Source organism: Rhinopithecus bieti, unplaced genomic scaffold (genome assembly GCF_001698545.2).
Source record: "Rhinopithecus bieti isolate Rb0 unplaced genomic scaffold, ASM169854v2 scaffold_32059, whole genome shotgun sequence".
NCBI classification, from domain to species: Eukaryota; Metazoa; Chordata; class Mammalia; order Primates; family Cercopithecidae; genus Rhinopithecus; species Rhinopithecus bieti.
Window position 1 is genome coordinate 526476 of NW_016813587.1, and position 27149 is coordinate 553624.

Consider the following 27149-nt stretch of genomic DNA (forward strand, 5'->3'; position numbering starts at 1 on the left):
CTTGGGTTTTTCAGGGACAGGATTCGGACAGGCCTGAACAGTGGTGACTGTGGCCTGAGCTGGGACCTGACCCTCATCCAGGCTCCAAATATCCTCCCCTCCCCTCCCCCACGGGCCACTGGGCATCTGCCCTGTGACTAGAATCCAGTTTCCCCTTTTTTCTCCTGGGCCCAGGCCCAAGGAGCGGTGGGTGTGACGTGTGGATGGGGGAGGGAGGCTTCCTGCAGCTGTCTCATCTCCCAGCACCCTAACCTCAGGTTCCTCCTTCCCCAGCCCCACGCTCCAGCTGGGGGCTAGAAGTCCCCTTCTCCTTGGGGTGGCCTCCCTCGGGCCTTGCTCCGAGCCACTTCCTCATTCAGCAGGAGGGGACAGCCTCTCCCCAAGCCGCCAGCCACGCCTCTGTGTCTGTGCCACTGCCTTACTCTCACCTCCTTTCTCAGCTTTGCCGCTGTTTTCTCCTTTCCCATCTTTCATCTTCCCCGCTCCCCCCCACCCCCCCCCGGCCTCTCCCCTAGTCAAAAACCTGCTTTTGGGTCTTGGGTTCCATTTTCACCTTGATTTGCTGTGCAGCCTTAGGCAAGTGTCTCTACCTTTCTGAACAACGGGGATGATAAGAGCATGTGCCCCAGAAGGGCACTGCGGGGACTGAATGATTTAATGCTTGGGACAGAGTGCCTGCATGTCATTAGTGCCCACATGCTGATGGCTCTTTTAGTATCCTTTAAACAGCACAAGGTTCTGATGATTAAATAATAGTCATCATAGCTGATGCTTTAAAAAAACTGACAAGTGTCAGACCCTGTTCTAGGAAGTTTAATTCATTTAATCCCCACAACTCTAAAAAGTAGGTCCCGTTTTACTCCCAATTTTACAGATGAAGATACTGAGGCTCAGGAAGGTCGGGGCTGGGTGCGGTGGCTCACACTTGCAATCCTAGCACTTTGGGATGCCGAGGTGGGTGGATCACCTGAGGTCAGGCGTTTGAGACCAGCTGGCCAACATGGTGAAACCCTGTCTCTACTAATATATATATATATATATATATATGTGCTGGGTGTGGTGGCAGACGCCTATAATCACAGCTACTTGGGAGGCTGAGGCAGGAGAATCACTTGAACCCGGGAGGCAGAGCTTGCAGTGAGCCGAGACCGTGCCATTGCATTCCAGCCTAGGCAAAGAGAGGAAAACTACATCTCAAAAAAAAAAAAAAAAAAAGATTGAGTGACTTGCTTGAGGTTGCCCAGCCAGGTAGAGGCAGAGCTGGTTTCAATCAGCCAGAGGAAGGTCATGACACTGACCCTCCTGTTAAGATGATGTCTGACCCCTGATGGGGATGGAAATGAAGTTTGTACTTCATGTACCCCTTGCCCTTCACGTCCAGTTGTTGGGGGGCTGTGGCATGGCCCCTGGCTGTCTGGGCCTGATTCTTTCTTGGGTTTTGTTTCTGTCTCTCCTCCCCTGTCCCCTCCTCCCTCCTGCCACCACCCGCCTCAGACTTCCTCCTTCACTTACTTGGACGCTGCGCCACATCCCACTGGCCCTTACACTGTGGTGTCCAGCAGCATCCGGCTTCATGGGGGGCCTTGAACCCTGCAGCAGGCTCCTGCTCCTGCCTCTCCTGCTGGCTGTAGGTGGTGAGTTAGGGGCTTCCGCACCTGCCTCCCGGGTCCCTGGGCTCAGCTTGGGGCAGGGCAGGGAGCGGGGTGAAACGAGAGAACAAAAAGTGGGTGTTGGGATGGGAGCAGGTCCCCAGCCTCCCAAAGCCTGGGGGTTTCTCCCAGAGCCGGAGCTCCCAAGTTTCGTCATCCGCTACAAGCAGCGGGGAAGAGACATCTGAGGGTGTTGCCACAGGACACATTGTGCAGAAGTAATACACATAGTCCCGTGGCCCAGACGCCAGCCCCCTGAGTCCCGCCAGACACACTGTCCCCCTTGCTAACCTCCTGGCTGTCAGGATCCACCTTCCCCAGCTTCTAAACTTGCCTCCTCGACCCCCATCATAACTCTGTGCCTCAGTTTACCTTCTTTTTCCTACTTAGGTCTCCGTCCTGTCCAGGCCCAGGCCCAGAGTGGTAGGTCTAGACCCAGCGGTCCCTCTCCCTTCCTCCCAAAGACCTCCCTGTCTCTGTCCCTCCCTCACCCTTGCCAAACCTCCCTGCTCTGACCCCCTCCCCACAGTTCCCAGCGCACACTGACCTCCCCTGACCCCTGTGCTGCAGATTGCAATTGCTCTACGGTGAGCCCGGGTGTGCTGGCAGGGATCGTGCTGGGGGACCTGGTGCTGACAGTGCTCATTGCCCTGGCTGTGTACTTCCTGGGCCGGCTGGTCCCCCGGGGGCGAGGGGCTGCAGAGGGTGAGTGGGGCTAGCAGGGGACATCCTGAGGACTTGCCTAGATAGGGGTGGGCAGCTGGGTAAGCTCCCAGATCTCAAACATCCAAAGGGATGGTAATGAGGTGCTGATTTGGAAATGACAAAACACCCTCAACTCACCACTCTGCCTGTCTCTGCACCTCACAACACCCCTCACCTCCAGCAGCGACCCGGAAACAGCGTATCACTGAGACGGAGTCGCCTTATCAGGTGAGGAAACCAGACTGTCCTCCTCATATTTCACTCCTGTCTGGGGATATCTGCCCAATACTCCTTCATGCCATCAGAGGGACTTCAAAGCCACTCTCCCTGAAGCACCCCCAAACCTTGAGGGCACATGGGACATCAGTCCAAAACTGACAAGCTTATGGTCAACTTAAAATGTGTGAAGAGGGGCTGGGCACAGTGACTCAAGCCTGTAATCCCAGCACTTTGGGAGGCTGAGGCGGGTGGATCACTTGAGGTCAGGAGTTTGAGACCAACATAGTGAAACCCTGTCTCTACTAAAAATACAAAATTCGCTGGGCATGTTGACACATGCCTGTAATCCCAGATACTTGGGAGTCTGAGGCAGGAGAATCCTTTGACCCGGGAGGCGGAGGTTGCAGTGAGCCAAGATCACGCAATTGCACTCCAGCCTGGGCAACGAGGGGGAAACTCTGTCTGGAAAAAAAAAAAAAGATGTCTTTACCTTTGTACATGCAAGCACAGACCTTGCCAGAAGTCAGGCCAGGAATTTTCTGGAAGAAACCCAGCCCCAGGACGACTGATTTCTGGGAAATGCTCTCAGTAGGGCAGAGAATATCATTCAGCCCTACCTTGGTAACTCTAAAGGGAGGAGTCCTACAATTTCTTTTTGGGGTTTGAGGACCCTGCATCCCTTTGAGAAACTAAGAAAATCTAGAATCCTCAGAAAAATCCACACAAAAAATACAGAAGTGTGTATATAATCTGAGAGCAGTGTAAGTGTTTTTTATAATTAAAAAAAAAGTTTTTTTGGCCAGGCATGGTGGTGCACACCTGTAATCCCAGCACTTTGGGAGGCTGAGGCAGGTGGATCACGAGGTCAGGAGTTCAAGACCAACCTGGCCAAGATGGTGAAACCCCATCTCTACTAAAAATACAAAAATTAGCCAGGCATGGTGTCAGGCACCTGTAATTCCAGCTTCTCGGGAGGCTGAGGCAAAAGAATCGCTTGAACCCGGGGGTTGGAGGTTGCAGTGGGCTGAGATTATGCCACTGCACTCCAGCCTGCGAGACAGTGAGACTCCGTCTCAAAAAGAAAAAAAAAAAAAAAAAAGACAGAGGTTTCACTATGTTGCTCAGGCTGGTCTCAAACTCCTAGTCTCAAGTGATCCTCCCACCTCAGCCTCCAAAAATCTTGGGATTACAGGCACAAGCAAATGTGCTGGTTGAGTATTCTTGAAGCTCTTCGTTCTTTCTTTTCTTTAATTTTTTTTTTTTCTTGAGATGGAGTGTCACTCTGTAATCCAGGCTGGAGTACAAAGGCGTTGTCTCAGCTCGCTGCAACCTCTACCTCCCAGGTTCAAGCAATTCTCCTGCCTCAGCCTCTCAAGTAGCTGGAACTACAGGCACATGCCACCACACCCAGCTAACTTTTGTATTTTTAGTAGAGATGGGGTTTCACTATGTTGGCCAGGCTGGTCTCAATCTCCTGACCTTGTGATCCGCCCACCTTGGCCTCCCAAAGTGCTGGGATTACAGGCATGAGCCACCACACCCGACCTTAATTTTTTTTTTTTAAAAGTAGAGATAGGTTCTCACTATGTTGCCCAGGCTGGTCTCAAACTCCTGGGCTCAAGAGATCCTGTTACCTCGGTCTCCCAAAATGCTGGGATTATAGGCATGAGTCACCATGCCTGGCTGAAGCTCTTTTTAAAAACTATGGTGTATACAAGAGAATCTAGTCATCTATCCTCCTCTCTGTCAATGTTCCTTTTTAACCCTTTGGGGGGTCATGAGATCCTCTAAGACCCCTCCCCTGAAAATGCACGCCCAGACTAGTCATTATATATAATTTTAGGGTTTCTGTCTGAGGCTTGCCCCTGGGGGCCACATAGATCCTTTCCCCACCCCAAGTGTGAACCCTGCTGTGTGGAGTCTGATGTATTGTCTGCAACCAGCTTTGCCTCTTCACCTCACTTGTGGATAAAGTTACTTTGTGAAGTCTAAGAGTCTCAGGTTTGGCTCTGTGATATCCAGAAGACCGAGGGGCCTTTCCAGTTACTGGTGGCAGTGAAATTTTAGGGCAAAGCGTTACCCTTTGCATTCATGTATTCATTCCCTCTGTGGATGTGTCCAGCATCTGTAAGTGCTCGATGCTGGGGACACAGTGTCAGAGTTTATATCATAGTTAAGACAAACTTGAAGCAAATGAACAAATACAATAATTTTGGGAGGCACAGTAAAGGAAATAAACAGGCTTTTGTGACAGTGACTGGAGTGTGGGGGGAAGAAACTACAGAGGGGAAATTGAGAAATGCCTCTCTGAGGAGGTGACGTGAGCTGAGACTTGAAGGGAGAGATCTAGAAGAACAGAGTTTCAGGTGGAGGGAACAGCACATGCAGGGGCCCTGAGGCCAGGGCGCACTGATGAGGCAGAGGAGAAGGGGGGAACATTGAACGCGTTTTAATAAAACCCAGATCTCTTCCATGGCTATAAAGCTGAAGGAGCTGCCAGGGGCCTTGTAGGCCACTGGGAGAAGGCTGAAGGCTGGATTTTATTTGGTGGGTCCCTTCCACTGATGGCCCCCATCCCTTTAGGAGCTCCAGGGTCAGAGGTCGGATGTCTACAGCGACCTCAACACACAGAGGCCATATTACAAATGAGCCCGAATCATGACAGTCAGCAGCCTGATACCTGGATCCAGCCATTCCTGAAGCCCACCCGCACCTCATTCCAACTCCTACCGTGATACAGACCCACAGAGTACCGTCCCTGAGAGACCAGACCTCTCCCCAATACTGCCCTCAAATAAACATGAAGCACAAAAACATTATGCCAGATCCTTGGGCTGATGGGACGGGGGACATGTGGGGGTTCCGAGGGCGCCTTGGATCCAGAAACAGTTCATGGGAGGGAGGCTTTGGGAACGCTGGGGTTCTTTGAGGAAGAATACCACTACAGGTGTTTCAACTGTTTTATTACAATCCAAAAGTTGGGGCGGGGGTTCCTGTGGCACCACACATCATCCAGGAATGAGAGGGTCAGAAGTCAAAGGTCCAAGTTGCAGGAGGGTCAGCCCCTGCCCGGCATGTTGATGTAGACTTTGCCATCTTCTGGGGGTAGGGGAAAGAAAGCATGAAGCCTGACCACCCACATCTCCACTTCCCTGGGGACCCCCTGCTTCAGGGGTTTCCTCAGGGGTTCCCCGGACACCTCCCCAGGGTTTCCCCAGTACCTCCTCCAGGGCTTCCCCAAGGGTCCCCTCCCTGGGACCCCCTCCCTAGGGACACCATGCACCCTCCAGGCCGCGCCCATCCCTGCCCTCACCTTGGGCGGGGCTGCGGCGTGGGCGTGCGCACAGGAACACCGCCCCCATGATGAGCAGCGACGCCACCGCATCCGCCGCCACGAGGCCTGCCAGGAGCGGCAGAGAGAGGGACCCACATCCGGAACAGGAGCCTGGAGAGCGGGGGCCGGAACAGGGAGACAATCAGGCTCTGCGTCCTGGGGCTGTGCTTTGGCCACAGGGAGACAGGAAGTCCCCTGTGAGGGGTGGGTCCCAGGTTCCCTAGGGTTGCGCTTGGGGAATGAAACAGGAGATAGAGATGCGGAGAGGCTGGGTGTCCCAGGACCCTCGGGCGGGGCTGTGCGGCGGGCACACGGGGGACTCCTGAACAGAGGCTGGGGGTCGCTGATTCTGGGACTTGGAGAAGGACACGGATTGTCAGATTTGGGGATGGGAGGTGGGATGGTGGCCTGGAGAGCCACTGGGGTGTTCTGGGAGCCTCTGGCCAAGCTTCTGGGATGGAAGTGATACCTGAAGTGCCTGGGTAAAAGGCAGGGAGTGATCTCTCACCTGGGGTCGTCTGAGCTGCAGCCACTGTGGAAAGAGAAAGAAAGTAGATGAGGATGGAGAGAAGGTTCACAAAACAGAATGCTCAGTCTGTCGCGGTGGCTTATGCCTGTCATCCCAGCACTTTGGAAGGCGGAGGCAGGAAGATCACTTGAGCCCAGGAGTTCGAGACCAGCCTGGACAACATAGTGAGACCCCGTCTCTATAAGAAATACAAAAATTAGCTGAAGGTGTTGGTTTGCACCTGTAATCTCAGTTACTCGGGAGGCTGAGGTGGGAGGATCACCTGAGCCCAGGAAGTCAAGGCTGCAGTGAGCTGTGATTGCGCCACTGCACTCCAGCTTGGACAACAGAGCAAGACCCCGTCTCAAAACAAACAAACCAAAAAATACAGTGTACGGAAGGAAAGGTAATGTCCTGAGAAGTAATCTCCATGTTGGAGATGGAATAGGCCACATGGGAAGGGGACTCCCAGAGACATGGAGAGTGACAAGAAAGTGGAAGTGGCAGCAGAGACCCAGCCATGAGAAGGGGATGCTAACAGGCAGTCCCTCCAGAACTCCCTGCCTCACCTCCTCCCGCCCCCAAGGACCCAGGCCCTGAAGCCAAATGGATCTCCCAGAAGGGAAGGGGTGCAGGGAAAAGAACCCCAATTTCAGCACCCGTCCCTACAGACGTCACCCAAGCACCCATCTCACAAACACTCTGCCTACCATCCCCTGTAACCACTGGCTTCACCTGGGAGCAAAAGCAGGAAGAGGATGTGACCCGGATGGATCATGGTGGGCTGGGGTCTGGCAGGGGTCTGGTAGAGGACTGTGGTCCAGAGAAGTCCCGAGGAACTGTGGGGGAGCAGAGAAGTAGCAATAGCGGATGTCACCCTGCTGGTGTCAAGGCCATCTGCTTCCTGTGTCTGTTGAGGGGGTGTCTCCGTTATTGCCTTTGGTGAACTAACTCAGGGGGAGGGTCAGAGAGACCAGGGAGGCTGTTGGCCTGGCCAAGTGGGAATGACAGGTGGCCAGGGGTGCAGGCTAGGGAGATCTGGAAATATTTTGGAGGTACGGCCAACAAAATTTGCTGATGAAATGGATGTGGGTGTGTTTGAGAGGGATCCTAGACAGCCAAGCCTTCTGGCGTGAAAAGCTGAGAAGATGGGAGTGTCTGCTGGCAGAGATGAAAGGTGGGGAAGCGGGTTTGCGGGGAAAGTGATGAGGTTTGGGCACACGGAGTTGGAAATGCCTGATAATCTCCCTGTGGAAATGACCTCACTGCATTTAGGAGTTCAGGGGATAAGGCTGGTCTGGAGATGTAAATTTGGGGGTTGATGGTTTATGGATGGTACTTAAAGCCACAAGACTGGGTGAGATCACCAAGGAAGTGAGTGCAGACAGGATTCTGCCCCCATCCCAACACATACTGAATGGGGGAAGAGGAGGAACTTTGCCAGGGAAATGGAGAAAGAGGGAGTAAGGGAGGGGACCCCGGAGAGCTTGGCATCTTGAAAGCAGGGGGGAGGCCACTGTGGTGGCTCATGCCTGTAATCCCAGCACTTTGGCAGGCCAAGGCAGGAGGATCACCTGAGGTCAGGAGTTCAAGCCAACATGGTGAAACCCCATCTCTACAAAAATACAAAAATTACCCGGGCATGGCGTCGGGCTCCTGTAATCCCAGCTACTTGGGAGACTGAAGCAGGTGGAGGTTGCACTGAGCTGAGATCTCACCACTTTGCCACTGCACTCCAGCCTAGGCGACAGAGTGAGACCCTGTCTCCAAAAAAAGGAAGAAAAAGACAAAGAAAAAGAAAAGCAAGCAAGCAAGCAGGGGAGAAATAGGGCCAACGTGGTCAGTGCTGTGAAAGGTCGCCAAGTGAAACTGACAGTGGCCTCCCACTGGAATGTCAGCTCCAGGGCTGGGAATTCCTGTCTACTTAGTTCACAGTACCCAGCAAAATGCCTCTTTTGCTGCAATGAATTATTTTAAATGATGGATGAGTAAATGAAACCAGACCTCTGAACAGGGTGATGTAGGGGAGAGGAAGAAATTGAGCCACAACCTATACCCTTACCCACAGGCCCTTTCTCTAGGAGTCTAGACCCCCAGTCCTCCCCTCCCTCTGGACCCAGTAATACTCTCCCTGCCCCCACCCCATCTCCATTCCTACTCCTACTCCTACCTCCATGGGCAGGACCCAGGAGACAAAGCCTCCAGCACCCCCTTGGACAGACTCAGAAATCCAGGCCCCAGCCAGGCACCATGGCTCAAGCCTGTAATCCCAGCACTTTGGGAGGTCAAGGCAGGTAGGTCACCTGAGGTCAGGAGTTCGAGACCAGCCTGGCCAACATGGTGAAACCCCGTCTCTCCTAAAAATACAAAAATTAGCCAGGCGTGGTGTCCGGCGCCTGTAGTGTCAGCTACTCGGGAGGCTGAGGCAAGAGAATCACTAGAATTCGGGAGGCGGAGGTTGCACTCCAGCCTGGGCGACAGAGAGAGACTCCTTCTCAAAACCAGTAACAAAAAAAAGAAAGAAAAGAAATCCAGGCCCCCCAGTATCCCCCTCCTCTTGGGGCCCAGTACCCTAGGCTCCTTCAGACCAAAGATCTGGACCCCAGCTCCCTCTTTCCCCAGGGACCTAGTAGTCCGCCTCCCAAGTCCAACCTGCCCATTCAGGGACTGCGTTCGCCGGAGCGCGACCCGGGGACTCCCAGGCTTGTGGGCGGGCCCTGGCCAGGACTGGGCGGTGCCAGAACCCCTAGTTTAAAAACTCGCGGGTACCGGACCTAAGATCGGGGACCCGGCGGCGGCTCCGCGGGGGAAACAGCGAGGCTGGCGCAGCGCCGAGGCCGCGGCCCTGGGGGCCCGCAATCCACGCCAAGGAATCCCCGAGGTAATGGGTGCGGGTAGGGCGCGCTTGGCCGCCTAAGACAGTGAGGGACTGAGGATCGAAAGACTCCCGAGGCCCTGAGGGACGGAGCTGGAGCGTCAGTCCTATGTCCCGAGAGTGAGGGTCCTAGGTGTTTGGAGGAGGAGGGGATCGTGGATCGTGACGGAGGGGCGGCTGGGATCCCGGACTTCTGGGTCCTGGGGGTGCAGGGGTCTGGGGATCTAGGATCGCGGTGCCCCGAGGGTGAAAGGGCTGGGAGGCTGGACCCCTGGGTCCTTGGAGGTGCTAGGGGTTGCTGGCAGCGGAGACTCCTAACCCTAGAAGGAGGGACTGGGCTGAGTGCTGGGGGGCGTGGTTGCTTAAAATCGGCGCAGGTCTCGGTGGGGAAGGGTCTGGAGCCTGGCCTCTGGGGTCTACGCTGGCGGTGACCCTGCCTCTGCCCCGCCCTGGGATTTCCGCATCGCCACCCTTGCGGGGCTGAGCAGGAATTCCCCTTGCGCGGGGATTCCACGAGCGCCACGCTCGGCCGCGCACCCCGCCTCGGAGCAGGACACCTGGGGCACAAGCCTCGGGGGAAAGGGAGGATGGAAGATTCCCTTGCGTGAGCGCCGTGGCGTCATTGCGCCGCGTCCGGGCGATTTCCGAGCCGCCTCCTCCCGCCCCCGCCCCCAGCAATCCCCGCTTAACCCTTCCTCCGCCGGAACCCAGGCTCGGAAAGGTGAGGGTTGTCTTTCTGGGTCGTGAGAAGGAGTTTGGCAACCGGGGCTCCCAGGTCCTCGAGAGGAAGGAACTGAGGGTCCAGACTCCTGGGGCCTGAAAACGAGACTGTATGGATGGGACTTTTTTTTTTTTTTTTTTTTTTTTTAATAGCCTTTCTCTGTCGCCCAGGCTGGAGTGCAGTGGGGCGATCTCTGCTCACGACAACCTCAACCTCCGCCTCCCGGGTTCAAGTGATTCCCCTGCCTCAGCCTCCCAAGTAGCTGCAATTACAGGCGCCCGCCACCACGCCCGGCTACTTTTTATATTTTTAGTAGAGACGGGGTTTCACCGTGTTGGTCACGATGGTCTCGAACTTCTGACCTCAGGTGATCCAACCGCCTTGGCCTCCCAAAGTGTTGGGATTACAGGCGTGAGCCACCGCTCCCGGCCCGGGGTGATGCCTTTGACTTCTCAAGGAGGGGAGCTGGGGACTCCTGATTTCCGAGTCAGGTTCTAGGGCAAAAAAATGGGAACCGGGATGTGCGTCTAGGGAGTGATGCCTGGCGCCCGCCCCCCATCAACCCGCTGACTTCAAAACTGGGATATCTGGGGGTGGAATTTTTTTACGGAAGTTGGGTGGTTGCTGCAGAGGGGTGCCCTCCTCCCCCTTCCTCACTTTCCGCGACGCTGGTGGAAAGTTGGGTCAGAGGGAAAGTGCGGAGCAAAAGGAAGGAAACGGCGGAGGCGGATGCCCCACCCCAAATCTTCTAATGGCTTTGGAGGAGTCAGGCGGCATCTATGTGCCAGTTTTTCCGCGCGGGAGGGCGAGGAGGGTACTCAAACCCACTGCCTCCGCGCCACCCCCGCCGCATTTAGGTGACTTAAAGACCCTTGATAACTTCTCCCCCCGTCCTCTCCCGCACAGTGAGCAGGGGTGAGCGCAGTCACTGCCCTACGCAAACCGTGAAGAAGCTTCTGGAAGAGCAGAGGCGCCGCCAGCAGCAGCAGCCGGACCCTGGCGGGGTGCAGGTGAGGCCAGAGAGCCACAGCTCTCAGGAGGCCCCGTGCTGTCCCGTAGGGACTCAGCGGCTTGCCGGGGGCACTCGGGGCTGATGAGACGGGTGGTCCTGACCGAAATGTCCTATAGATCCGAAACAGACCTGGAGGAATCTGCTAGATAGTCACCTGGGTTCCTTTTTGCTTTTGTCTCTGCAGGGACAATTTCTCCCTCCCCCAGAGCAGCCCCTGACCCCATCTGTGAATGAGGCTGTGACTGGTAAGTTCCCTGGGCTCCCAGCCTCCCCATCCCCCTTCCCTAAGGGACTCAGACATCCCAACTCTCAGAACTTTAGGACACCTTGGAGTCAGGCCCTCATTCTTCCCTTTTTTTTTTCTTTTTGTTTTTTTTTGAGACAGGATCTCACTCTGTTGCCCTGGCACTGGATGGAGTGCAGTGGCGCTACCAGCCTCAACCTTCTGGGCTCGAGTGATCCTCCCGCCTCAGCCTCCCAAGTAGCTGGGACCACAGGCAATGCCACCTTGCTCAGCTAATTTTTTAAATTTTTGTAGAAACGAGGTCTGGCTATGTTGCCCAGGCTGGTAGGCCCTCATTCTTGCTGGAACTCAGTAGCAGTCTGATTTCCTAGGTTCTCTGAGTCCAGTAGTCTATGCACATAGTCCTACGGAACCCCAGGGCCCAGGCTCCAGCCTTTTTGTGCCCCAGGAGTCCAGGCCCTCGATTCCTCAGTGTCCTAGGAATCCAGATCCCAGGCGCCTGGTGTCCCAGAAGTACTAATTCTCAGTGCCTTGGGAGACACCAGGCCCCCTACCCCTGGATGTGAAGTCCCCAACTCTGGTAACCAGACCTGCCCCTGCCCCTCCTCTTACACGCAGGCCACCCTCCCTTCCCAGCACACTCGGAGACTGTGGGTTCTGGACTTAGCAGCCTGAGTCTCCCCATGGGCTTTCCAGACTGGGACCCCAACACGCATGCTGCCTACACAGACAGCCCCTACTCTTGCCCTGCTTCTGCTGCCGAAAGTTTCCTGCCTCCTGACTTCTACCCACCCTCGGACCCAGGGCAGCCGTGCCCATTTCCCCAGGGCATGGAGGTGAGATACAGAGTGGGTACAAGATGCTGAAGGGCCCCTAAAACTTTGCATTTGCACTCCTGCAGTTTTCTGAGATGTCTGGAGCTCAGGTACAATCCCCTTTTCCAGGCCGAGTGTGGTGGCTCACGCCTGTAATCCCAGCACTTTGGGAAACTAAGGCAGGTAGATCACTTGAGGTCAGGCGTTTGAGACCAGCCTGGCCAACATGGTGAAACCAAAAATACAAAAATTAGCTGGGTGTGGTGGCGCGCGCCTATAATCCTAGCTACTCGGGAGGCTGAGGCAGGGGAATTGCTTGAACCCAGGAGGTAGAGTTTGCAATGAGTGGAGATTGCACGGATGCACTCCAGCCTGGGTGACAAAGCAAGACTCTGTCTCCGAAAAAAAAAAAAAAATCCCCTTTTCCAGATGGGCAAAACTGAGGCCTAAAGGTCCAAGGTCACTTGGCATAGATGGGATACCCAGGGGCTCTGCATGCAGGTTTGTGTGTGGTGGCTTGGGATGGGAAAGTTCTCAGCTGACTGGCTCTTCCCACCACCTGCACCCTTCAGGACCCCCCGGACACCCGGTTCTATGCAGAATCTTCCCTACCACAGGCAGGACCCTGGAGAGTTTCTACACTCCCTTCGGGACCCCCACAGTTCCCCGCTGTGGTCCCTGGACCATCGCTGGAGGCGGCCCGCGCTCACATACTGGCTTTGGGGCCACAACAGCTGCTGGCCCAGGATGAGGAGGGGGACACGTGAGTATAGGGGATGGGGTTGTCTGCAGACTCTTGGCTTGGCAGGGGCTGTTCTCACGCCTGTCCCCCGCCTGTCCTCAGGCTCCTTCACCTGTTTGCGGCTCGGGGGCTGCGCTGGGCAGCATATGCTGCGGCTGAGGTGCTCCAGGTGTACCGGCATCTTGACATTCGTGAGCATAAGGGCAAGGTGAGGCCTGGGGCCTGAACTCTCCTGGGTTCAGGGGAGGAGGGAGCCTGGGGCCTGGACCCCTGGATCCTAGAGGAGAGGGGAATCAGGGATTAGCTCCTGGGGCTGAGGGGAGACGGGGCTGGGAACCTGGTTTTCCGACAGGAGGGAACCAGGAGCCCAGCCTGACCTCTCCCGTGACTTGCAGACCCCTCTCCTGGTGGCGGCTGCTGCCAACCAGCCCCTGATTGTGGAGGATCTGCTGAACCTGGGAGCAGAGCCCAATGCCACTGACCATCAGGGACGTTCGGTCTTGCACGTGGCCGCTACCTACGGGCTCCCAGGAGTTCTCTTGGTACGGCCAACTGGCAGGCAGGGGTTCGTCTGGGGGGTAGACTGGTTGCCCAGATTTTGGCTTCCAGGGTCAGGAGGCCAGGGGATAACCTTACCCAGCACTCTGTCTTCTCTTCCTCCCAGGCTGTGCTTAACTCCGGGGTCCAGGTTGACCTGGAAGCCAGAGACTTCGAGGGTAAGTTGGGTGTAGGCGGGGCTGGTGTGGTTGGTATGACTGGGCGAGGTGGGCGCAGCAGATGCAGGTCCCTCACTATCTCCATTATGCAGGCCTCACCGCGCTCCACACGGCCATCCTGGCCCTTAACGTTGCTATGCGCCCTTCTGACCTCTGCCCCCGGGTGCTGAGCACACAGGCCCGAGACAGACTGGATTGTGTCCACATGTTGCTGCAAATGGGTGCTAATCACACCAGCCAGGTGAGCTGGGATGTGGGCAGTTGGTCCCTGGGAGATTGTGTGGAATGGGGCCACTTTGATGTCCGGGAGCTCCAGACAAATGCTGACTTTGCCTCTTCCTTGCTGCATGCCCTTGAACATGTTACTTCACTTCTCTGTGCCTTGGGGGTGTTTGTTTGTTTGTTTGTTTGTTTGTTTGTTTGTTTTGAGATGGAGTTTTGCTGTTGTTGCCCTGGCTGGAGTGCAATGATGTGATCTCAGCTCACTGCAACCTCCGCTTCCCGGGTTCAAGTGATTCTCCTGCCTCAGCCTCCCGAGTAGCTGGGATTACAGGCATGAGCCACCATGCCTGGCTAACTTTTTGTATTTTTAGTAGAGACGGGGTTTCTCCATGTTGGTCCTGCTGGTCTTGAACTCCTGACCTCAGGTGATCCACCTGCCTCGGCCTCCCAAAGTGCTGGGATTACAGGCGTGAGCCACCACACCCAGCAGGGTTTTTGTTGTTGTTGTTGTTATTGTTTGTTTGTTTTGTTTGTTTTTTGAGACAGGGTCTCACTCTGTCGTCCAGGCTAGAGTGCAGTGGTGCAGTCTCGTCTCACAGCAACCTCTGCCTCCCAGGTTCAAGTGATTCTCCTGCCTTACCCTCCTGAGTAGCTGGGACTATAGGCACATGCCACCATGCCCGGCAATTTTTTTTTTTTTTGTGTGTGTGTTTTAGTAGAGGTGGGCTTTCATCGTGTTGGCCAGGCTGGTCTCAAACTCCTGACCTCAAATGATCCTCCCACCTTGGCCTCCCAAAGTGCTGGGATTACAGGCGTGAGCCACCTTGCCCGGCCCCTAGTTGTTAACTGGGAATAATATTACTGACCTTAGGGTATGTTATCAAGCACTTACTATTCATTCATCAAGCACTGAGTTTCAGATTAGCTTATCGAAACCTCACAAACACCCTTTGACATGTGTACTCTTTCTATTTTCTCTATTTTATTGATAAGGAAACTGAGGCATGGGAAATCAAAAATCTTTTTTTTTCTTTTTGAGACGGAGTTTTGCTCTTGTCGCCCAGGCTGGAGTGCAATGGTGCAATCTCGGCTCACTGCAACCTCCGCCTCCTGGGTTCAAGCGATTCTCCTGTCTCAGCCTCCCGAGTAGCTGGGATTACAGGTTCCCACCACCATGCCCAGCTAATTTTGTATTTTTAGTAGAGACAGGGTTTCTCCATGTTGGCCAGGCTGTTCTCGAACTCCCGACCTCAGGTGATCTTCCTGCCTCGGCCTCCCAAAGTGCTGGGATTACAAGGGTGAGCCACTGCACCTGGCCTCAAAAATCTTTTTGAGACAGGATCTCACTGTGTCACTCAGGCTGGAGTGCAGTGGCATGATCACAGCTTATTGCAGCCTTGACCTTGTGCACTTAAGTGATCCAGCCTCCCAAGTAACTGTGATCACAAGCATGCACCACCACCCCTGGCTACTTTTTCGTAGAGGTAAGGTCTAACTATGTTGGCCAGGCAGGTCTCAAACTCCTGAGCTCAAGCAATCCTTCCACCTCTGCCTCTGAAAGTGCTGGGATTACAGTTGTGAGCCACTGCACCCAGCCCAAAAAATCTTATAGCTTGTGAGTGTCGAGAGGGGATTAGAACCCAGGTAGTCTGACTTTAGAACCTAGCTTTTAATTATGTTCTATTCCTTTCTTGTGACAGTAGCTCCTTCACAGGCTGGCTGAGATAATTAAACATCCACAAAAAATGTTTATTTATTTATTGAGATGGAATCTCACTCTGTCACCCAAGCTGGAGTGCAGTGGTGCGATCTCGGCTCACTGCAACCTCTGCCTCCCGGGTTCAAGCGATGCTTCTGCCTCAGCCTCCTGAGTAGCTGGGACTACAGTCATGCACCACCACGCCCAGCCGATTTTTTTGTATTTTTAGTGGAGACGGGGTTTCACTATGTTGGCCAGGCTGGTCTCGAACTCCTGACCTCAGGTGATCCGCCCACCTTGGCCTCCCAAAGTGCTGGCATTACAGGCATGAGCCACCACGCCCAGCCAAAAAATGTTTTTTTAGTTAAAGAATATTGAACACCAATAAAATATAGAAAATAGTAGAATGAACTCCTTGTGTCCAACATCAGTAACCAGCGACTCATGGCCAGTCTTGCCCCCATCCACTCTCTCACTGTCATGTGATTTTTTTTTTTTTTTTTTTGACGGATCTTGCTCTGTCACCCAGACTGGAGTGCAGTGGCGTGATCTCAGCTTACTGCAAGCTCCACCTCACGGGTTCACACCATTCTCCTGTCTCAGCCTCCCGAGTAGCTGGGACTACAGGCACCTGCCACCATGCCGAGCTAATTTTTTGCATTTTTAGTAGAGACGGGGTTTCACTGGGTTAGCCAGGATGGTCTCGATCTCCTGACCTCATGATCCACCCGCCTTGGCTTCCCAAAGTGCTGGGATTACAGCTGAGTAGAGACAAGATAAGGCATTATTAGCGGGGTCTGGAAATGAATGATGGCAATCTAGGCTCTTACTGGTTGCAAAGTAGAGCTAAGTGATCATTTGGGCAATACAGAGAAGGTGGAATTGATACTTTGGTAGTTCATTCCTTTCTTCACTCAGAATTTTGGACACATATGATGTGGCTACCAGTGTGCTAGTGATGGGGCATAAAGTTGCTTTTTGTTTGTTTTTTTTTTTAGAGACAGGGTCTGGCTTTGTCACCCAGGCTGGAGTGCCATGGTGCTATCACGAATCACTGAAGCCTCGACCTCCTGGCCTCAAGCATTCCACCCACCTCAGCTTCCCAAGTAGCTGGGACTACAGGCATGAGCCACCTCACCCGACTAATTGTTTTCTATTTTTTGTAGAGATGGGGGTCTCGCTATGTTGCCCAGGCTGGTCTCGAACTCCTGGGCCCAGGTGACCCCCCAGCCTTGGCCTCCCAAGTGCTGGGATTACAGGTGTGAGCTGCCGTGCCCAGCTACCTATAATGTTTTAATAAGAAAAGACCACTCTGTTGTACTTTTAGACATTACAATTTAATCGAAAAGAGAGGAGATGATAAGTAAACAAAGAACTGAACATAATTACAAATCAGGATGAGAGCTGCCTCGGAAATATAGGAGCTCCTAGACAATGAAAAGACTGGCTTTATATTGGATGCGGGGCTCACGATGAAGGTCGTTCTGAGGAAATTGCACTTAAATTGAGTGAGAAATGATGAAGAGGAAGAATTAACTGTGTGGTAGGGTTCTGGGAGAACTCAGAAATCAGGGAGTATTTCTCTGAAAACAGGACAAATAATTTTTTTTTTTTTTTTTGAGATGGCGTCTCACTGTCACCCAGGCTGGAGTGCAGTGGTGCAGTCTCGGGTCACTGCAATCTTCTGGGTTCAAGTGATTCTCCTGCCTCAGCCTCCCGAGTAGCTGGGACTACAGGCGTGTGCTATCACACCCCTCTAAGTTTTGTATTTTTAGTAATAATAACAAATAAATTAAAAAAAAATAATACAGATGGCTGGGTGAGGTGGCTCATGCCTGTAATCCAAGCACTTTGGGAGGCCCAGGTGAGTGGGTTGCTTGAGCTCAGGAGTTCGAGACCAGCCTCGGCAACATAGGGAGACCACATCTCTACAAAAAAATACAAAAATTAGCTGGGCTTGATGGCGCATGCCTGTGGTCCCAGGTACTCAGGAGGCTAAGTTGGGAGGATCACCTGAACCTGGGGAGGTCAAGGCTGCAGTGGGCCATGGTTTTGCCACTGCACTCCAACCTGGGCGACAGAGCAAGACCCTGTCTCTCAACAACAACAACAACAGTAATAATAATAATAAAAGATAAGAACTCTTTCCCTGTAATCCCAGTGCTTGGGGAGCCTAAGGTGGGAGGATCACTTGAGCCCAGTAAGTTGAGGCTGCAATGAGTCACGGTCACACCACTGCACTCCAGCCTGGGCAACAGAGCGAGACCCCATCTCAAAAAACAAACAAAAAAAATAACTTCTGTTTTTTTTTTTTTTTTTTTTTTTTTTTTTGAGAGGAGTCTCGCTCTGTCGGCCCAGGCTGGAGTGCTGGCCGGATCTCAGCTCACTGCAAGCTCCGCCTCCCGGGTTTACCCCATCTCATCACCTGCCTCAGCCCCAAGTAGCTGGGACTTACAGGCACGGCCAACTCGCCCGGCTAGTTTTTTGTATTTTTTAGTAAAGACGGGGTTTCGCCGTGTAGCCAGGTGGTCTCGATCTCCTGACCTCGCGATCCACCCGTCTCGGCTCCCAAAGTGCTGGGATTACAGGCTTGAGCACCGCGCCCGGCCCAACTTCTGTTTTTTGAGACAGTCTCGCTCTGTTGCCCAGACTGGAGTGCAATGGTGTGATATTGGCTCACTGCAACCTCTGCCTCCCACGTTCAAGCTATTCCTGTGCCTCAGCCTCCCAAGTAGGTGGGATTATAGGCACGTGCCACCATGCCTGGCTAATTTCTGTATTTTTAATAGAGATGGTTTCACCATGTTGGCCAGGCTGGTCTCAAACTCTTGACCTCAAGTGATCCGCCTGCCTCGGCCTCCCAAAGTGCTGGGATTACAGGCACGAGCCCCTGTGCCCTTCAAAAAGAAAAAGAACTTTTTAAACCTCAGTATCATTACTCTGTCTTTAAAAAATTAAAGATTTTCTTGCAATACCAAATATCCCGGCTATAGTCAAATTTCCTTTTGGCTATAAAATGATAATTTTTTTCATTAAAAAAAATCAAGATCCAAGTAAGCAAACATACTGTGATGTTACATCTTTTCAAATCACTTTTAATCTAGAGCTTGGTTTTGTCTTCATTTTTTGGATGAGCAAACTGGGTGGTTTTGCCCTGTTAAAATCAGCACATAAAATGTTTAACATTCATTATCATTTGCAATCTCCTTAAAGACACATAAAAAGGTTTCATTTTAGAAAATGTCTTTTATTTTCCCCCAAATATGACGGGAACAGCTCAATATTGTGGTGCAGTATTGCAATATTAGCTAGTCCACTGATTAATGCTGCCAACTCCTGTGCTTGTAGATAAAGTCAGTCTGTGTGGGTTGGGATGCAGTTTAATGTGTTGAATGGAGGGCGGGTAGCCAAAGCAGTTGCTTTGAAGAACTGGAAAAGGAATCTCTCCCAGACACTGGTGTGAAAATTGTCATAAGAAATGTACAGTTCTGGGAGGTGTATGGTGTGAATGGTACACCCTGAGAAGTGGTGTTGTGCAGTGCACAAGACATACAACTAAATAAGGCACTCTTGGTGGGGCTTGAAGAGGAGGGCCAGCATCCTATTTATTTATTTATTTATTTTGAGATAGAGTGTCACTCTATCACCCATGCTGGAGTGTAGTGGCATGGTCATGGCCCACTGCAGCCTTGAACTCCTAGGCTGAAATGATCCTCCTGCCTCAGCCTCCCAAGCAGCTGGGGCTACAGGTGTGCACCAGCACGCCTGGCTAATTTTTCTATTTTTTGTAGAGATGAGGTCTTGCTGTGCTGTCCAGGCTGGTCTCCAGTTCCTGGCCTCAAGTGGTCCTCCTTCAGCCTCCCAAAGTGCTAGGATTACAGGTGTGAACCACCACACTCTGCCAAGGATCAGGGTCTCTAAAGGCTCCTGGATTCAGTGGGAAGGTGCGTGGGTGTGAGGCTGGCCCTGACCTCTGCCATTCCCCTCCACCTAGGAGATCAAGAGCAACAAGACAGTTCTGCACTTGGCCGTGCAGGCTGCCAACCCCACTCTGGTTCAGCTGCTGCTGGAGCTGCCCCGGGGAGACCTGCGGACCTTTGTCAACATGAAGGTGGGAGCTGGGGCTGGAAAGTCCCGGTTGTGTGGGTTACAGTAGAGGTGGCAATGGGATGTTAGGGGTGCTGGGGGCTGTGGACGTGGAGGGGACGATGTGTGGGATTTGCAGGGGAATGTGTAGGAAACAGACATAGATTGCCCCGGAACGTGTAGGCCATGGACACAGGGATGCGTGCAGCGAGGCTGTGGCTGGGGGAGGTCTGGGATGTGAAAGGACAAGTACAGGACGTGGACAAGGCAGAAATTGAAGTGCAGTTTAGAGGCCTGGGCCAGCTGAGCCCAGATCCCCATCAGCCCTCCCCTTACTTTTCCAGGCCCACGGGAACACAGCCCTCCACATGGCGGCTGCTCTGCCCCCTGGGCCGGCCCAGGAGGCCATCGTGCGGCACCTGTTGGCAGCTGGGGCGGACCCCACACTGCGCAACCTGGAGAATGAGCAGCCTGTTCACCTGCTGCGGCCCGGGCCGGGCCCTGAGGGGGTGAGTAAGCACTGAGCCTGCCTGTAGAGTGGCCTCTGAGCTCTCGGGCACGGGATGACCTCCCTGCCCCACCCAATGCTCACTTTCAGAGAATGACTTCTAATCTCGGAAGGTGACTTCAGCCCTCAGGCAACTCTGACTCTATAATGTGCCTCTGACCTCAGTGTTTCATCCCTTACCCCTGAATGGTGACTTCTCTGATCTCTGTCCCAACCCTGACCTCACAGTGTGACCTGTACTCCCAATCCTGAATCTTGCTTGACCTCAAGGTGTGACCTTTGATCCCCAAGTGTGACCTCCTACCCTCTTCCCCTTAACCTTGGGTCCTGACCTCAGATGTGACTTTTGACCTCTTACCTGTTCCCTTCAATTCCCTCTCATTGCTCACCCCCAGGTGGGAACCCCCAGCCAGTAGCCCCTTTCCCTTCACTGAAGTTCTGCTTCCTGACCTTTTCTCAGTGTATGAACCCAGGCCTTGACCTTCTTCCCACATCTTTATTTTTATTTTTATTTATTTATTTATTTTGAGGCAGTGTCTTGCTCTGTTGCCTAGGCTGGAGTGCAGTGGCATGATCACAGCTCACTGCAGCCTGGAGCTCCTGGGCTCAAGGGATCCTCCCACCTCAGCCTCTCTAGTTGCTGGTACTACAGGCAGGCAACACCACACCCAGCTAATTTTGTTTTTTTTTTAAGAGATGGGATCTCACATGTTGTCCAGGCTGGTCTCAAACTCCTGGCCTCAATTGATCCTCCCGCCTTGGCCTCCCAAAGTGTTGGGATCACAGGCATGAACCATCACTCCCAGCCTCCTTCCCTAATCTTTTTTTTTTTTTTTTTTGGTGACAGAGTCTTGCTTTGTCACCCAGGCTGGAGTGCAGTGGTGCAATTTTAGCTCACTGCAAGCTCCGCCTCCCAGGTTCATGTGATTCTCCTGCCTCAGCCTCCCAAGTTGGGACTAAAAGCACACACGCCACCATGCCCAGCTAATTTTTGTCTTTGGTAGAGGCGGGGTTTCCCCATGGTGGCCGGGCTGGTCTTGAACTCCTGACCTCAGGTGATTTGCCCACCTTAGCCCCACAAAGTCCTGGGATTACAGATGTGAGCCACTGCACCTGGCTCTTCCAAAGTCTTGACTCTGGACCTCTGACCTGCAAATCCAATGGGCCCCACTCAACCTCTCTTCTCTAACCCCTCCCTCTGCGTGGCATGCCTTCCCCACCTCTGCTTCCAACCTGACAGACTTCTCTCCCTCTTTTGCCTTGTCTATAGCTCCGGCAGCTGTTGAAGAGGAGCCGTGTGGCGCCACCAGGCCTGTCCTCTTAGGACTCAAACCCAGACCCTGGACTGATTTTCCAGTCCCCACCGTCCTGCGGGACAGCCAGCGTATGCTAATGTTGCAAATCCATGATAATGTATGTGGAATATCCTGCCATTGGGGTCTTACATTAAAACCCCAGAATGGCTGCAGAGGGGTGAACAGGCCCCAATATTTGGGGTGCTGTGATACCCCTCTTCTACCCACAAGGAGCCCTCTTGATGATTTCTGTGAAATCGAGGCCCCTTGTTTGTTTCTGTGAAACACCCTGCACCCCTAGTCCTTTCCCCGTTGAGATCCTTCAGGTTCTGTCCCGTAACTCAGCTCTTCGTTCCCAGAAACCCAAATGTAATCCCCCTACGTGGTGCTTGGGGCATCTCAATACCATCTCAGTACAGCTCCTACGATGGCCTCCTCGCCCTCCCCAGGACCCACACCCTTTGGGTCCTCACCCTGAGACAGGAGGGACCCTCTGAGATCAGGGACCCTTAGGTCCCACTGCTCTCTGATTCAGAACTCAGCTGGGCCGTGTTCCAGACCCCAGCATTCCTGGTCACTCCCTCCCTAATCTGAGCATCTCTCAAGCTCTTTATTAAACTCAATTTGGGTCAGGTTTGGTGGTTCATGCCTATAATCCTAACACTCTGGGAGGCCGAGGCGGGTGGATCACCTGAGGTCAAGAGTTTGAGACCAGCCTGGCCAACATGGTGAAACCCTGTCTCCACTAAAAATACAAAAAAAATTAGCTGGACATGGTGGCACGCACCTGTAGTCCCAGCTACTTGGGAGGCTGAGGCAGGAGAATTGCTTGAACCCAGGAGGTGGAGGTTGCAGTGAGCCAAGATTGTACCACTGCACTCCAGCCTGGGTGACAAAGCAAAATTCTGTCTCAAAAAAAAATTAAAATGAAATAAAAATAAACTCAATTTGGACTAGAACCATTGTTGTCTGATCTCTGGGGGCACTGGTACAGGGGAGTGGCTCTGATCCCCGCCGAGGGGTCATATTGGGATGAATGTGCCTGAGGAGGGAGGACGTAGCAGCCACCATGGGTGCCAAGTCCATATCCCATCACCCTCATCCTGGTGACACAAGCAGGACTGGCCTTTGGGAGGCCAAGGTGTGAGGATCACTTGAGGCCAGGAGTTTGAGACCAGCCTAGGTGTCAGCCCCAAAATATTTGCCTTCAGGCAATCTCAGACCACTGGTGCGGCTCTGCCCTGGGTATGGGTGTGTCAAGTGTTGAAAGCCAGGGGGTTCGTGCCCACTTCCCACTCCAGCAGCCCTCAGCCAGTTACTGATAGGAGATGGTCCCCCACCTGTCTGTTGGGCTAACTTGGAAATGCATGGCCTATGCGGGCTCCAGAGTTCCCCAGTGGATGAATCCCCAGTTCCCTACAGTGGTTTGGGCTTGATAAAATACCCTTTATCGTCTGCTCTCTCTTCTCTGTGTCTCTTCCCGCCTCCCCTACCAATGTTCTCCATCCCTTCCAACTTTCCCTCCAATCCTTCCCTCCACAGCTGCTTTTGGAGAAACCCAAATTAAGACCTCCACAAAACCCCATTCTCAGCCAGGTGCAGTGGCTCACACTTATAATCGCAGCACTTTGGGAGGCCAAGGCGGGCAGATCACCTGAGGTCAGGAGTTTGAGATCATCCTGGCCAACATGGCAAAAACCCATCTCTACTAAAAATACAAAAATTAGCCAGGCGTGTTGGCATGTGCCTGTAATCCCAGCTACTCGGGAGGCTGAGGCATGAGAATCGCTTGAACCTGGGAGGCAGAGGTTGCAGTGAGCTGAGATTACGCCACTGCACTCCAATCTGGGCGACAGAGCAGGACTCTGTCTCAAAAACAAGAAACAAACAGAAAAACCCAAGACTGGGCACGGTGGCTCATGCCTGTAATCCCTGCACTTTGGGAGGCCGAGGTAGGTGGACCACCTGAGGTCAGGAGTTCGAGACCAGCCTGGCCAACATGATGAAACCCTGTCTCTACTAAAAGTACAAAAGATTAGCCAGGTGTGGTGGTGGGCACCTGTAATGCCAACTACTCAGGAGGCTGAGGCAGGCAAATCTCTTGAACCCAGGAAGCAGAGGTTTCAGTGAGCCAAGACTGTGCCACTGCACTCCAACCTGGGCAACAAGAGCAAAACTCCGTCTCAAAAACAAAACAAAACAAAACAAACAAAAACAAAAAACCCCAAACCCCATTCTCATACCCGCTCCACAGCTGCTGCTCTGGCCTCTGTGATATAATCGCCAAAAGAGCCCCCATCCCAGAAAGCCCTCGAACCCATCATGGCCCCTGCAGCTAGGAACCTTCCATGAACCACAAACCGAATGTACATATTAGCACACTCCCAGGGCTCCGGCCAGTGTCTCCACCCTAAAACTTAAGGCTTAAACCAACACCGTTTTAATTGTTTTTTCCTTTTTTCCAGATCGGAGACGGAGTCTCTCTCTTGCCAGGCTGGAGTGCAGTGGCGCGATCTCCTGTCGCTGCAACTTCCGCCTCCTGGGTTCAAGTGATTCTCCTGCCTCTCTGCCTGCCGAGTAGCTGGGATTACAGGCACCCGCCACCACATCTGGCTAATTTTTGTATTTGTTTAGTAGAGATGGGGGTTCCAGCATGTTGGCCAGGCTGGTCTCGAACTCCTGACCTCAAGTGATCCGCCCGCCTCGGCCTCCCGAAGTGCTGGGATTACAGGAGTGAACCACTGCACCCAGCCCCTCTTAATTGTTTCTGACTGAAATCTAGGCAGGGTTCAGCTGGCTGTTTTGCTCTCTCCCTTTTGTTCCTTATGTGGATGCAGTCAACCTGAGGCCCAACTGGCCTGGAAATCCACAACGCCTTCACTCACATGCCTGATAGCTCAGCGGAGATATTGGAGCTTCCAGGAGTGGCCAAGAGTCTCTCCATGCAGTCCAGGAGGGCAGGTGGATCTCTTCACTTCAGATAGTGGCCCAGCTCTCCAAGAGGGAGAGATTCAAGGAGACAAGCTCCTGCTTGTATCATGCTCGTTGACATGTCATTGATCCCAGATCAGTGTGGGAGGCATTATACAAGGGTCTGAATATTGGGAGACAGAGTTATCTGGGGGCTGGGCAAGGTGCCTCACTCCTGTAATCCCAGCACTCTGGGAGGCCAAGGTGGGGGGATCACCTGAGGTCAGGGGTTGGAGACCATCCTGGTCAACATGGTGAAACCCTGTCTCTACTAAAAATACAAAAATTAACTGGGCATGGTGGTGGGTGCCTGTAGTCCCAGCTACTTGGGAGGCTGAGGCAGGAGAATTGCTTGAACTTGGAGATGGAGGTTGCAGTAAGGTGAGATCACACCACCGAACTCCAGCCTGGGCAACAAAGCAGGACTCCATCTGAAAGAAAGAAACAAGGAAGGGAGGAAGCGAGGAAAGGAAGGAGGGAGGGAGGGAGAGAAGGAGTCATCAGGAGCTCCTGATGTTAGGTTTCCCATATCAGCTGTCTTATACCAGCATGTATGTGCCCTCATATGTATTCACACATTGGCAGCGGGTCCAGGAAAATTTCCTACAAATATGCAGTATTTCATTGATTCTAAGAAGAACTTAATTGAGATGGACGTGGTGGCTCATGCCTGTAATTCCAGCACTTTTGGAGGCAGAGGTGGGAGGATCACTTGAGCCTAGGAATTTGAGACCAGCAACCTAGTGAGACACACTCTACCAAAACAAACAAACAAACAAAAACAAACAAATTAGCTGTGTGTGGTGGTGCACACCTGTAGTCCCAGCTACTTTGGAGGCTGAGGCAGGAGGCTCACTTGAGCTCAGGAGTTTTACGCTGCAGTGAACCATGATTGCAGCACTGCACTCCAGCGTGGGAGACAGCAAGACACTGTCTCTAAAGTAAGTAAATAAATAATAATAATAAAATAAAAAATTCAGGACTTAATTGGGATAATCTTATAGTCAATTGTGTGACATAGCTTATACTTTGCCTTTTTTTCCCTTTTGTGGCACCTAAAATAATGCTATTTTTTTTTATCACTGATGGCATCTGAGGTTTTGTTAACATATAAGATGTATATCTCAATTTGTATTGTTATGGAGTGCATGGTTGTGTCCCTCTAAAATTCATTTGTTGAAACCATAAGCCCCAGTGGGGTAGTATTTGGAGATGGGCCTTTGGGAGGTAGTTAGGTCATGAGGGTGGAACCCTCATGAATGGAACTAATGTCCTTGTTAGAAGAGACGGGAGAGTCTGGGCGTGATGGCTCACGCCTGTAATCCCAGCACTTTGGGAGGCCGAGGCAGGTGGATCACCTGAGGTCCAGAGTTGGAGACCAGCCTGACCAACATGGAGAAACCCTGTCTCTACTAAAAATACATATTAGCTGGGCATGGTGGCGCATGCCTGTAATCCCAGCTACTCGGGAGGCTGAGGCGGGAGGCTGAGGCAGGAGAATCGCTTGAACCTGGGAGGTGGAGGTTGCGGTGACCTGAGATCGCGCTATTGCACTGCAGCCTGGGCAACAAGAGTGAAACTCCATCTCAAAAAACAACAACAACAACAACAAAAAAAAGCAAAAACAAAAAACAAAAAAGGAGAAGAGACAGGAGACAGCTTGCTTCTCTGCTGTCTACTCTGCCATATGAAGATGCAGTAAGAGGATGGCCATCGTGGGCAGGGCATGCTGGCTCATGCCTGTAATCCCAGCATTTTGGGATGCCGGGATGGGAGGATAGCTTGAGCTCAGGAGTTTGAGACCAGCGTGTGCAGCATGGTAAAACCCTGTCTCTATTAAAAAAAACAAAAAAATAGCCAGGTGTAGTGGTGCACACCTGTGGTCCCAGCTACTTGAGAAAGTAAGGCAGGAGAATTGCCTGAGCCTGGGAGATCAAGGCTGCAGTGAGCTATGATTGCACTGCTGCACTCCAGCCAGGTGACAGAACAAGACCTTGTCAAAAAAAAAAAAAAAAAAAAAAAAAAAAAAAAAAAAAAAAAAAAAAAAAGAAGAAGAAGAAGAAGAAAGAAAACCATCTGCAAACCAGGAAGAGAGCCCTCATCAGACTTTGCAGCTGCTGGCACCTTGATCTTGGACTTCTCAGCCTCTAGCACTTGTGAGAAATAAATGTGTATTGTTTAAGCCAACCAGCCCACGGTATTCTATAACCCAAACTAAGATGCATATCAACACACACATGTGCACACACCCACCCCACTAACATGATAAAATGTCTCTCAGAAACTTTGTATATATATATTTTTTTAAATAAGAACAGGGTCTCACTCTGTTGCTCAGGCTGGAGTACAGTGGTGCAATGTCAGCTCACTGCAGCCTCCGCCTCCTGCCTGGACTCAAGTGATCCTCCTGCCTCAGCCTCCTGAGAAGCTGGGACCATAGGTGTGTGCCACCACACCCGGCTAATTTTTTTCATTTTTATTTTTGTAGATACAGGGTCTCACTATGTTGCCCAGGCTGGTCTCGATCTCCTGGGCTCAAGAAATCCTCCCACCTCGGCCTCCCAAAGTGCTGGGATTACAGGCATGAGCAACTGCATCTGGCCATATATACTTATTATTATTATTATTTTGAGACCGGGTCTCAATCTGTCACCCTTGACTTTCTGCAGCCTCTACCTCTTAGGCTCAAGCAATTCTCCCACTTCAGCCTCCTGAGTAGCTGGAACTACAGGCACTGACCACCATGCCTGGCTAATTTTTTTTTCTTTTTTTTCTTCTTCTTCTTCTTTTTTTTTTTTTTAGAGACTGTGTCTCACTATGTTGCCCAGG

At 52.5% G+C, this 27149-nt stretch overlaps 3 protein-coding genes across 10 annotated transcripts; 2 read left to right on the forward strand and 1 right to left on the reverse strand.

The window, feature by feature from the left end:
- Positions 1 to 1488: 1488 nt before the first annotated feature.
- TYROBP (transmembrane immune signaling adaptor TYROBP) lies at positions 1489 to 5390 on the forward strand. Of its 2 annotated transcripts, none has more exons than XM_017848684.1 (5): positions 1489 to 1634; positions 2040 to 2072; positions 2220 to 2354; positions 2539 to 2582; positions 5157 to 5390. In XM_017848684.1, the coding sequence occupies exons 1-5, from the start codon at positions 1574 to 1576 to the stop codon at positions 5220 to 5222; spliced, it is 339 nt and encodes a 112-aa protein (XP_017704173.1). In that variant the 5' UTR covers positions 1489 to 1573; the 3' UTR covers positions 5223 to 5390. The 2 variants fall into 2 exon arrangements, with proteins under 2 accessions (XP_017704173.1, XP_017704172.1); XM_017848683.1 differs by having other exon boundaries at positions 1490 to 1634; positions 2536 to 2582; positions 5157 to 5389.
- A 129-nt stretch (positions 5391 to 5519) lies between these two features.
- Positions 5520 to 7330, reverse strand: HCST (hematopoietic cell signal transducer). Of its 2 annotated transcripts, none has more exons than XM_017848686.1 (4): positions 7151 to 7330; positions 6416 to 6439; positions 5887 to 6018; positions 5520 to 5669 (listed from the first exon to the last, which is right to left on the reverse strand). In XM_017848686.1, exons 1-4 carry the CDS (start codon positions 7191 to 7193, stop codon positions 5632 to 5634), a joined length of 237 nt encoding a protein of 78 aa, XP_017704175.1. In that variant the 5' UTR covers positions 7194 to 7330; the 3' UTR covers positions 5520 to 5631. The 2 variants fall into 2 exon arrangements, with proteins under 2 accessions (XP_017704175.1, XP_017704174.1); XM_017848685.1 differs by having other exon boundaries at positions 5520 to 5672; positions 7151 to 7328.
- A 1690-nt stretch (positions 7331 to 9020) lies between these two features.
- NFKBID (NFKB inhibitor delta) lies at positions 9021 to 21983 on the forward strand. 6 transcript variants are annotated; one of them, XM_017848679.1, is made up of 12 exons: positions 9021 to 9296; positions 10918 to 11021; positions 11208 to 11268; positions 11886 to 12103; positions 12700 to 12845; positions 12927 to 13032; positions 13220 to 13366; positions 13489 to 13540; positions 13633 to 13781; positions 19456 to 19572; positions 19892 to 20056; positions 21326 to 21983. In XM_017848679.1, exons 4-12 carry the CDS (start codon positions 11951 to 11953, stop codon positions 21377 to 21379), a joined length of 1089 nt encoding a protein of 362 aa, XP_017704168.1. In that variant the 5' UTR covers positions 9021 to 9296; positions 10918 to 11021; positions 11208 to 11268; positions 11886 to 11950; the 3' UTR covers positions 21380 to 21983. The 6 variants fall into 6 exon arrangements, with proteins under 6 accessions (XP_017704168.1, XP_017704165.1, XP_017704166.1 ...); XM_017848676.1 differs by having other exon boundaries at positions 9022 to 9296; positions 12655 to 12845; XM_017848678.1 differs by lacking the exon at positions 9021 to 9296 and adding an exon at positions 9671 to 10011 and having other exon boundaries at positions 12655 to 12845.
- The last annotated feature ends 5166 nt before the right edge of the window (positions 21984 to 27149 follow it).